The 11731-nt window shown below is 48.3% G+C and overlaps 1 protein-coding gene and 2 long non-coding RNA genes across 3 annotated transcripts; all 3 read right to left on the reverse strand.

The window, feature by feature from the left end:
- Nucleotides 1–976: 976 nt before the first annotated feature.
- Nucleotides 977–2966, reverse strand: LOC139807080 (T-cell activation Rho GTPase-activating protein-like; the record flags this gene model as incomplete). Its single annotated transcript, XM_071768019.1, has 5 exons — nt 977–1343; nt 1546–1741; nt 2124–2233; nt 2422–2583; nt 2844–2966. Coding segments are annotated over 5 exons (804 nt in total), but the record flags the coding sequence as incomplete, so codon positions are not given.
- Nucleotides 2967–3244: 278 nt separating this feature from the next.
- Nucleotides 3245–3809, reverse strand: LOC139791819 (uncharacterized). Its single transcript, XR_011724036.1, has 3 exons — nt 3600–3809; nt 3442–3495; nt 3245–3311 (listed from the first exon to the last, which is right to left on the reverse strand). It is a non-coding gene; the product is annotated as an uncharacterized lncRNA (long non-coding RNA).
- Nucleotides 3810–4037: 228 nt separating this feature from the next.
- On the reverse strand, nt 4038–4670 carry LOC139791820 (uncharacterized). The gene is made up of 3 exons (XR_011724037.1): nt 4593–4670; nt 4221–4385; nt 4038–4079 (listed from the first exon to the last, which is right to left on the reverse strand). It is a non-coding gene; the product is annotated as an uncharacterized lncRNA (long non-coding RNA).
- Nucleotides 4671–11731: the final 7061 nt, after the last annotated feature.

The following is an 11731-nucleotide window of genomic DNA, read 5'->3' on the forward strand; positions in this document are numbered from 1 at the left end:
TACTAGAAAAAACTGACACAAGAACATGAAACAACTATTTCCTAAATTCCTAAATGACTAAACAAGAACTCCTATCATTCTATCTCTACAGGCTTAAGGGGAGGAAAGGGAGCTCAGGCTGTTCAGCACAAATACAGTCCTTCATAGCAGTGAAGACTGCTGGCCAGAGCAGAAGGGCACCGGGTGTCTCTCCTTGCAGCCGCCGAGGTGGTGCTGGGGCTGCATCGTGTGCCTCGAGGCCCAAGTGTCAGAGCTCATCCAGGGAATCCAAGCATGGAAAAGAACTCGGCACCTAAAAGGAGAGAGTCAGAAAGTGCTGAAGAAACCAGGAGAGCAGGAACAAGAGTGACTTTGTCTTCCAGTCTTCTGCCAGTAAAATGGCAGAAACATCAGAGCTGCTTTGGGCCCTTCCTTCTCAAGACGTGGGGTACCCTCAGACCCTGGCAAATTGACCAACATGGGAAGTGTCCCCTTGCCAGGCAGAAGGGCTTGGCATGGAGCCCCCTGGAAGCTCGGATGTGCTCTTTTCCAAAGAGCAAGCAAAAATCTGGCTGGCACTCAGTAAAAGAGCCCAACATGGTGAGTCTTGTCACCTTGCTGGGGCATGTGCTCCACCTTGCACAAACAGAGCTTCAACAAGTGCACAGTGAAAACTGCCAGCAGTGGAGTGGGAAGTTTCTCCTGACAGACACGTTCTCCCAAGGGAGGTGCATGCTTCCTCTCTGGGACCATCTCTGGGACCCTTGGAAATAGTTCCCATAGAACTGCAGAGCAGTGTTCAGAGCTTTGAAAGGCAGACAGCAGAACCTGTTACACACCTGAGCTGCACGAAGTTCCTCTTGCCCGCTTGGATCTACTTTGCAGCCTATGGATCCTGGAGAGCTCTGGTTTCACCCTCCTGCTCTTCTGGCCCAGGTTCCTGTGGTGCCTGACTCTCCACATGTTTGCTTTCTGAGGAGAGTACAGGCACCTGCAATGGAAGTGCTGAAGTTAGCAGCTGGGGAGGACCTACCTGCCTGACTGCTGCCTAACACAGAGATCCCTTGGATGAGTTTGCTCAGCTAAGCCGAGTCAGTTCCAGTGGGATCACCCCACCCACCAAGTGTGATGGCCAACATGCATCAGCCTTATCAACCTGCACTTGTGCAGAGCTGCAGGCTGCTCGATGTCCTTGCTTGTCCCTGGGGCAGCAGGCCCACTTGCTGAGGGTGGAGGCTTTTCCTGTCATGCTGTTTGTGAACCTCACATACCTCTGATGTTTCTCCTTCTGCCTCTGGTGCAGCAGCCTCCTCCTCAAAGAGTTCCCTGTGGTGGTCAATAAGGAACTCCACCAGATGTATCACCTGCACAGAAAGAAACATTGGTTTCCAGGATCTGTCTGAAAATGTCATTCCCATCCCTGAACACAAAGCTGCAGCTGTGGGGCTGCTCTGAGCAGCAGCTCCATCACAGCCTTTCCTGAAGAGAGGAGGCAGCCAGGTGCCTCTGAGCAGCCAAGCTCAGGTGTGCCCAGAAGCCTGGGGCTGGCTGGGGAACACAACGTACCTTCCCTGTCACCTGCAGCAGCTCATCCAGGGGAAGGGTCTGCTCCTGGGGTGGGCTGAGGAGGCTTGGCCCCAGGCAGATGGCCAGGTTGCCAGCAGTCATGCTGGTGGTGTCCGCATTGCTGCTGATGGCTCCAAGCAGGGCCAGCAAGCTCCTGAGGAGCTGGAGGTTGGCCTCGGGCAACTTGCTGGCCACCCTGAGGGAGCAGGAACACAACATTACCAAAGGAGGTGTTGTCAGCCACACAACTCTCCCAGCCTCATCTCAGCCAGGAGCAGCTGAGGGAAGGCTCCCTGGCCAGGCATGGGCTACAGCAGAGAGAGCACCTCTGCTGAGATAGCCCTCCCTGCTCTTCTGGCAACATTCCCTGCCTGGAGCAGCCCCACTGCCTCTGGGAAGAGATGCAAGGAGAGAAAGGCTTCCCTGTGCCCCTTCCCCCACACCCACAGCCCACAGCATCAAGACAAGAGGTGGCTGACAGAAAACACGGCTTTGGCCACGAGGCCATCGCTCTGCAGGCAAGTGCCCGGCTCTGCAGTCCCTGTGGAGGGAGCAGGCAGGCTGCTCGCCACACTCACTCCTTCAGTGCTGCCAGCCCCTCCTGCCTGCTGGTCTCCTGCAGGGCTCTCATCCACTCCTCGTAGAGCTCTTCCTCGAGGAGCTTGGAGGGGATCTCGCGGAGGAAGTCCTGCAATGCCAAGGGCTGTGGCTGAGGCGGAGGATTTGGCCACCGCTGCCAGGAGGGAGCACAGGCAGCATTCCCAGTGCTCTGGCCGATGCGGAGCAGGCTCCGGGCTTTTGGACTGCAGGTCTGGCAGGTGCCCATCAGCAGCCACAGAGCCAGGAGCTGCTGGGCTCCATCTCAGCAGGGCTCACCTTCAAGATGGCAGCCAGCAGGTGCACAGGATGGCTCCCGAGGGGGACCTCTGCTCCGCTCTCGAGAGCCTTTCTCAGCTGGCGGCAGGCACGCTTTTCGGCCGCCAGCCGGAAGATCCCCTTTGTGGATGGCCCTTGCTGGTGCAGGAGAGCCAGCAGGTCCTGCAGCAGGGGAGAGAAGAGGGGAGAGGAGAGCGTTACTGGGCTGGAGACAAGCCCTGGGGCAGGGGAACCTTCCTGAGGGGCAGGAGAGGGTGTGAACACAGCTGGGCAGCTCTGGCTGGGCTGGCCTGGGCTAAGAGGGAGAGATGGCTGGAGGGGGGAGCACGGGCAGGAGAAATCTCGGTGCCCTCTGCTGGGGGCATCACCTCTGCAGAGGAGCCAGAGGGATGGATGGGGATCCTCTGGCCAAGCTTGCTCACCTGGATGGGCTGGGGCAGCGTGCCGTCCTGGCTGCAGAGGGCTGCCAGGGGCTGCCCAAAGAGAGCAGCACTGCTGCCAGAGCCCCATGGCCCTTTGGGCGCCTCTGCAGCGGCCGAGGTCCCTCGCCGCCCAAAGAGCCAGGGCAGCCCCCACCTCCTCCTGCGGGTCCTGCCTGCTGCCAAGGGAAAGAGAGCAAAGAGCCCTGGAGGAGAAGCACCGGGAACTGCTGATCCCAGAGCCGCTCTCCAGCGCTCTCCTTCCACACTCCACCAAGGGCAGGGGAGAGGCAGCGTTTGGGAACAAGGGGCCTGGCTGGGCAGTTCTCTGCTGCTGCTGCAGGGCCGTGGGGATGGGGCCGTGGAGAGAAGGGCCACACTGTGTCTGTCTGCTCCAAACTCACCAGCCACATGACCGTCTTCCCCTTCACTGCCAGAGGGGATGGGGGGTGGCTGCTGCTCTGCACCAGCCTGCAAGAAATGTGCTGTGCTCACCAAGCAGCCCCAGAGCAGAAAGGGCCATCAGGCAACTTTATCAGTCCCTGGCCCTGTGTGGGAGAGTGGTGGGGACAGCTGAGATGCCTCCCCAACGCATCCGGACCTTTGCCTGCTCCTCCAGCAGCCTCTCCAGCCTGCTGGTGTTGAGTGTCTTCTCCTGGGCAAGGGGAAGAGAGCAGAAGGTGAGAAACGATGCACCCAGAGCACTGGGGGGGATGGAGCAGCAGCTGGGGACAGAGGGGAGACAGGAGGGACACTCACAGCATTGAGGCCACGCAGCACCTTCAGCAGGAGGTTGCTGGAGGGCAGATGGGTCACCTTGGGTCCCTCTCCTTCTTCTGGTATTCTGTGCGTGGGCAAGAGGCAGAACAAGAGCTGTGTGAGACACACCTTTTCCCTGTCCTGCCAGCCCAGGGAGCACTCCCAAGAAGCAGCCAGTTGGCACTCAGAAGTGCAGCGCAGAGCAGCAGCAGTGGTTGGGGCTGGGGCTGGTGCAGTGGTTGGGGCTGCGGCTGGGAGTCAGCCCCACAGCACGTGAAGCAGCTCAGCCAGCTCTGCCCACTCAAGAGCTGCCCACAGGCATGGCGGCATCTGCCCCAGAGCAGGGAGCAGTGTTTTGTCATGGTACAGCTGCAGGTGGAGCTTCCACCCAGGACGTGACCACGTCCACCCCAGGCTTCACTGCCAGGCAGAGCTTACCCAAGGAAGGCGCTGACCCAGAGCTCCTTCAGCGCCCAGGAGCTGCAGAAAGAAACAGCCCGAGTGTCCCACTGCACCTGCAGGCTGGGGGCAGGGGCAGGTGCAGGCACAGCCCTGTCCCATGGGGAAGGCCACAGAGGCAGGACAAAGCCCCGTGGGGTGGGACGTGTCAGCCAGACTCACGGGAAGGTGACAATGCAGGAGCCGTGGGACCAGGTGAGGACAAGGGAGTTGCTGTTCTTCCCTTCTTCCTCTTGAGCTCCATCCCCAGCCGCCCCTGTGCTGCCGCACAGCACCTGGAGCTGGTCCAGGGCCAGGACGAGCTTGGGGCGCGGGGCTCCGCCACGTCTGTAAAGAAGAGTGACAGGAGGTGACCCAGAGGCGGCCCAGCCCTGGGGCTCCCCTCTGGCATCCTCCTGCCAAGGGCGTGGCCATGAGCACATCCCCCAGCAAGGTGCCAGGGGCCCAGGGCTGCTCCTTGGCTGTCCCTGCCCTTGTGCCCTGTGCCAGGAGCAGGGCTTGGGAGCAAAGGCAGCTGGGCTCCAGGAGCCTTACTTGGGCTTGGCGATGATCAAAACATCGCTCAAGAGGAAGAGGTCCCTTTCCCTCGTCTCACAGCCCCAGGTCACCCTCACGTGCTGGCGGAGCAGCACCTCGAGGGAGCGGATGGGCACGCGCTCCCGCTTGCTCCTGCAGAGCAGACGGTGTCGGGCATGAGGGAGGCTGCGGGGCCCCAAGGGCTGTGCCGGCGTGTTCCCGGGTCACGGGGGGAGCCTACCTGGAGCCATGGGTGCAGTTCAGCTGTCCCATCCTGAAAACACTAGGAAAAGCCTCGCCTGGGACACACTGGTGGGCTGAGGGCAGTGCCCAATGGCCCAAGCAAGGCTGCCAAGGGGGTCGCAATGCCACAGAGAGCTGCTGGGCAAGAGCGTGGCTCTCCCCAGTGCTGCTCCCTGCCTGCACAACACTCTCCCTGCGAGCACTGTGCCCGTTGCCAGGGGTGTCACCACTGGGACCCCAACGACTCAACAGGGCCCTTGGAAAACAGAACCATGGAACCGTGGAACCAACGGAATGCACTGGGTTGGAAGGGACCTTTAAAGGTGACATAGTCCAGTCACCCTGCACTGAGCAGGAACAGCTTTAAACCCATCAGCTTTAGAACCATGTTGGTTGGAAAAACACTTTGAGGATCATCAAGTCCAACTGGCTTAACCCAGCCCAGTGCCCAGTCTACCACTAGCCCATGTCCCTGAGCACCAGAGCTTCACTTTCTTTTTTCAGTGAAAAAAATTTTCCTGATAGGCAATCTAAACCTCGTCTGTCACAGCTTAGTCCCACTTCCTCCTTTTCTGTTGTTTGTTACTTTGGAGACCAACATTCACCTCTACTCAACTACAGCCTCTTTTCATGTAGTTGTAGAGAATAACGAGGCCTTCGCTCAGCATTGTTTTCTCTGAACTACTTTCTATAGTTTGCGATAAGTACTAGTATTATGCTCCACAGAACAGCTATGTGACCACTAAAATACCTTCACAAATTCACTTGTGCAAAATTTTTTTTCATGGAAGTACAATTAAACCTATCCAATTCAAAAAATCGAATGTGGGGAAATGTTCTTCAAATTTGAAGCCTAACATCCACCATATACAGAAAAGACATAGCTTGTGGGTACATACAGGGAAAATATATATGTGTACTTTACATTCAAAGGCTACACTAGAATACCAAATCATTTTTTTCATGGTAGTGAATATTCACATACATTAAATATCACCTTATTTCCTGGCCGTAACTCAGTAAGGGAGACATGTTTGTACTTTGTTTTCCATTCCAAGACATGCCAATATACATCATAAAAGAAGACCATATGCTAGCAAAATAGCATACAAATACATTTTCAAAGCAAACAGTCCTCTTCTAGAGTGAAAGATAGATACTTTTCACATTACAATTTTCCAATTATAATTTTTTCAGATAGAAAGCAGAGGATATATACCCAGTAATAAGTTTACTTATACTAACAGGTCCTCAGGCACTGGAACTGCTATGCCATCAAAAGTTCCATGGCTTAGTGTCCACCCTTCAGGAAGGTGGTGTCAATCTGCCAACAGGAAAGGTTTCCTTCTGTTAGCTGACAGTGATTCTCTGTGATGGGACTGTGACTTGGAGAGTGTAATGGAGCTCAGCCCAGGGGAAGCATAGAAAATTCCATTCCTGAAGTAACTGATTTGATCAAGTTGCAAGTTAGTGACACTTTGAGAGACAAGAGGAAGGGATAAGAGCAAAATCTGGAATTCAGCTTCTATTATGAAACATATTTTCTATCTGCATTACACAAATAGTCTACTTCTTACAAATATATTCTTCCACTGGCATTATAAAAAAAAAACAAACCCAAAAAAATTTGCAAACAAACAAAAACAAATAACAGAAACACAACAAAACAAAAAACAGAGATTGAGGGGTACAGAGCTTCACAATGTAATTGCTAATCTTGGCACTGACATAACTTCTTGAAGTAAAAGGCAAATTTTTATCTGAGAGGAACCACGTAACACTGTAAGTATATATTAAGGGCTGTGGTAAAATCTTAATTACAGACCGCCTTTTAAATTGAAACTGCATTTTTATCTTGAAGATATGCTCCAGTTCCAGTAGGAATTAATTCAAAATCTTATGGACTGTGCTATGCAGGTCATGCTATGTAATTACAAATGTCCTATTACAATCAGTTAATCTACTAATTCAATTTCATACTATGCGTTTCATATATATTCTTGTACCCACAGAATGCGGTCAGAATGACTGGTTTTAAATTCTTTTAAAGGCTAGAAGAAAACCAAAGTGTTAGAAGCACAGCAGGAAACATAAGCTGCATGACAAAATGGAAAAGATCTCAAAATTATTAACTTAAGAATTGATACTAAAATATATTATCTAATAAACAGACTGCCAACATTTAATTACATAGACCCAAGTTTTCCTTTTCAGATGAGCACCCTAAACACTAGGCTACTGTGTTGTTTTCACTTCTGCACTCTCTATTTGTGCCTTCACAATAATTCTGTTTTAATGGGAAGAGCAGAATTTGGCACATCTTCAGTTGTTAAGGTTATTGGATGGGACCCGGTGTCATTGCTGCCTCCTGTCAGAGGAGATCGAAGTAGCAAAGAGTGAGTCCTTGGCTTCTCCTTCCACCTGTTTTTTCAATGACAGCTTTCTTAGCTGCTGTGATTTGTGATGAGTGCCATCTATGTCCTGGCTCCTGTTAGAAACAATGCAGGGCAGTAAACATTTTGAAATGGGGCACTTAACTATTTCAAGGATGTGCTCAGGTCACTGCGAACAAAGAGAATTAGAAACTATTATCCACATAACTAAATTCGTATTAATCTTGCTAAAGGATTAGGTCTGCGATTATGGAAATGCCTAAAACGTGTTCTTTGCATACACACTGTACTGGTTTTAGCTGGGATGGAGTTGATTTTCTTCATAGCAGGCTGTATAGTGCTGTGTTTTAGTCTGGTGACCAGAAAAAGTGATGAGAGCACATCTGTGTTTAAGGTATTGCTGAGCAGCACTTGCACAGTGTCAAGGCCACCCCTGTTTCTCCCCGTGCTGCTCCAGGAGCTGGCACACCCCAAGTGACCAGAGGGATTCCCCATGACAGATAAATGCTATGCTCAGAAACAACATGTGCAAGGAGTTTTTCCAAAATAACCATTTCCTGCACACTGGCTGGGTGCTGGGCATTGGTTGATGAGTGGCTGCTTTCAGCATCACTTGTTTTTATTTTTCTTTCTCTTACTAAAGTGCCTTTATCTTATGCCATGAGGGGTTTTTTCCTCATTTTTGCACTTCAAATTCTCTCCCTCAACCTGCTTGAGGGGGAGTGAGTGAGGGACTTGAGTGGGGTCTTAGCTGATGGCTGGGGTCAACCCACCACAGACACACATTTAAATTTATGTTCTTAACACCAAGTCTATACCTAAGTTATTATGGATAGGATCGAATGTTGGCAAATAGTCTGAAAACTACAATTCTAGCTTGTAAAATAATTTATGATTTATTTATTCATAGGAACAATATATATGTACTCAATTCATACTGATGCAGTTATGGTCACTTAAAAGAACCATTCCCTTTTAAGATAAGAGAAAAAACAGATGGAATTCTTGAAGACAAACAAAATTAAAAATTCAGAATTTAACCACCTAATTCCTTTACAAGGAAATTCTTAAGGGACAGAAAAGGCATAATCAGCTCTAGAAATTCATGCAGATTAAGGTCTACAGACTCAGACAAAAAATTCACAGAACTATATTAAATTTAACAAATATGCATAAGGTGTCTTTTCAATGCCAAATATACTGTTCAAAACAATTTTTAGGCAGTATTTTTTTTCTGACAGTTGTTTTTAATATACAGGATTACTCAAAGTATAATGGAAACACAAGTGTTTCTGCTTACAGTGTGTCAAATTGCAGCATAAGTAGCCAAGATTTGGACTGAGAAACTGTCAAGAAACTATGCATTTATTTTCCAGTTTGGAAAGCATGACAAAAGTTAAAACCTTTAATAGTTAAAAACGTGAAAATAAATAATTAGTCCAATTTCAATATTTTCTACTTCCATGAATATTGTGGGCAAGAGATGCAGTGCATGAACGTGGTGGTTTTTAATGAGAATTTAAATCTTTATATAAATCTTCAGGCATGTACACTGTTGTAGCATTTTTCATTTCAGTATTCTGACACTTAACTGACATCTTCTTAAAAGTTTCTGCCTAGTACAACAGGTCATCTTTAGTTTTTCCTAATTTGTGAAAGGTCACTGTATTCTGTGCCACAGAGAAGTAAGTAAAATCAAACCAAAGCATGAGCAAAATTCACTAACTCTCATTTTTTAAAAATAGCCTCATAATAATGCCACAAGTTTCATCTCTTTTAAGCCTGTAAAAGTACTTTTCAGGAAAAAAACCACCTAGATTTACAATGTGGAATTCAATCAAGCAGTACTATTATATATAATAACCTATACTGTTATATATAATAACCTATAATAATCTAGGGTGAGGATGAAAGCTTATTTTGTGTTCATAGTAACTTCTGACTAGCAAGGAACAAGCTGTTGTTTTTTTTTTTCAGTGTGGTCATTGCCCATATTGAATAGGTAATTATTATCAATTCAGTGTTACAATGGAAGTGGGAAACATCTTAGTTTTGTTAAAAATTGTCCTTTTTTTCCTTTTTCTTCCTTTATTTTAATCCGAAAGAGCAGAAACATATGCTTGAGCACTACATTCCAAAGAATATTTCCACATGGCAGATTTCATTATCTCCTTTCTGTTTATCTCCTTTCTGCTGTTTATGAGTGGAGGAAGAAAGAAGCAAAGTTTTCCCTTTCTCTGAAAAACACACAGGCGTCTCAAGGAGGTTGGGAAATTCTGAAGTTCACCAAACCCCAGTGGTGTACTGGCATGGCTAAATGATTAATGGCAGAGAGAGGTGTTGAGTTGGGCCTTCTTGTAAATTGAAAAAGGGCAAAGAAAAAATTATAACCCCCTGATAAGGAAGTGCAGGATCCAGGTTTTTCAAAATCTGTCCAAAAACAAGGCTTAAGTAGCATCAGTTCAGGTATGCCTCTGGCTCCTTGTCCCCAGTGTGTTTCTCTTTGGGCTACAACATCTGACCTTATGCATGAAATTGCTACTCTGGGTCAGATCAGCAGCAAAGTGCTACAATTTCTGTTCTACTCCAAATCCCCTAAGCAGCCAGTTGTACAGCAGCCTTCCCCTGGATAGTTTTTTAATTGACACCAAGTATTAACTCTCTGCACTAAGACAGCACACTCAGGATTTTCACATTTCTTTATTATTACTATTTGTGTGTATATTTTGTCCTTTTCTAAAACACACTAAGACAATTATAGCAGAGGAAGGCAGAGATTAATTTCTCCTGTCACTTGTTTTGTGAAAAAAAAAAAAATCAGTTGTAAATGTCTTGCTTTTCAATTCTGCTGGAATTCCCAAGTCCTTTATATATCAGGAGAGAACCATTGCAATACTTTCTGCACAATTCATTTTTTCTATAAGATCTTACAGATTTCTCCTTTACTTTAATCACACCCTTCACATAGAGGTTTACAGTGCTTCTGATAATTTTTGTTGTTCGTTCCCAAATCTCTGCTTCTTTCTACTATGTTTGTGTGCATGTTTTAAACAGTGTTACATTAAAATGTTGCTCAGCAGAGCACCACGAATGGAAATGGCGTTGCTTACAGTGTTATTCTAAACTGAAAAAAACACCTTGAAGTTTATTGTATCTGACGTTATATTATATAGAGGGAACATCTGTAGGCAAGAGCCCATGGATGAGTTTATACAGCCTTGCATCAGCAAAGAATTTATAGAGCATGAACTATTGGACCAAAAATTGGAAATGAAAGAGAAAAAAATAGGAGAGGTTTTCTTTCCTTGCAGCTGTATTTACTTTTATCTTGTTCTGTAAATGTATGCATAGGAATTGGAATCAGAGAATCATAGAAAGTGTGGGGTTGGAAGGGACCTCGAAAGATCATTGAGTCCAACCCCCCCTGCCAGAGCAGGGTCACCTACAGGGAGGTCACACAGGAACGTGTCCAGGTGGGCTTTGAATGTCTCCAGGGAAGGAGACTCCACAACCTCACTGGGTGACAGTGCCCTGTCACCCTCACAGTGAAAAAATTATTAAATCCTAATATTTATACAGAACTGCCTATGCTCCAGTTTATAACCATTGCCCCTCATCCTACTGTTAGTCACCCCTGAGAAAAGCTTTTCTCTGTCCTCCTGGCACTCACTTCTTTCATATTTATAAACATCAATAAGGTCACCCCTCATTCTCCTCTTCTCCAAGCTGAAGAGACCCAGTTCCCTCAGCCTTTCCTCATAAGGGAGACGTTCCACTCCCTTCATCAACTTGGATGCTCTGCACTGGACTCTTCCAAGCAGTTCCCTGTCCTTCTGGAACCAAGGGGCCCAGAACTGGACACAATATTCCAGATGGAGCCTCAGCAGGGCAGAGGACGGGGAGAACCTCTCTCAACCTACTAACCACCCCCCTTCTAATGCACCCCAGGATGCCATTGGCCTTCTTGGCCACAGGGGCACATTGCTGGCTCATGGTCATCCTTCCATCCACCAACACCCCCAGGTCCCTTTCCCCTATGCTGCTCTCCAACAGCTCCAACCTGTACTCCTCCCCAACCTATACTGGTACCTGGGATTGTTCTTTCCCAGCTACAAGACTCTACCCTTGCCCTTGTTGTATTGCATTAAATGTCTCCCTGCCCAGCTCTCCAGCCTGTCCAGGTCCCTCTGAATGGCAGCACAGCCTGCTGGGGTGTCAGCCACTCCTCCCAGTTTTGTGTCACCAGCAAACTTGCTGACAGTGCACTCTATTACCTCATCCAGGTCATCAATAAATATATTGAATAGTACTGGTCCAGTACTGACCCTTGAGGGCCTCCACTAGAAAAAGACTCCACTTCCAAGAAGACTCCATCTCATTGACCACAACTCTCTGGCTTCTGTCCTTCAGCCAGCTCCTGATCCACCTCACTACTCTTCCTTTGAAGGTCTTAAGACTCTCAGCATTTAAGAAGCATTTGGACAATGCCTTTATTAATGTGTTTTAACTTTTGGTCTGCCC

This window comes from Heliangelus exortis, chromosome 1, assembly GCF_036169615.1.
Source record: "Heliangelus exortis chromosome 1, bHelExo1.hap1, whole genome shotgun sequence".
Lineage (NCBI taxonomy): Eukaryota > Metazoa > Chordata > Aves > Apodiformes > Trochilidae > Heliangelus > Heliangelus exortis.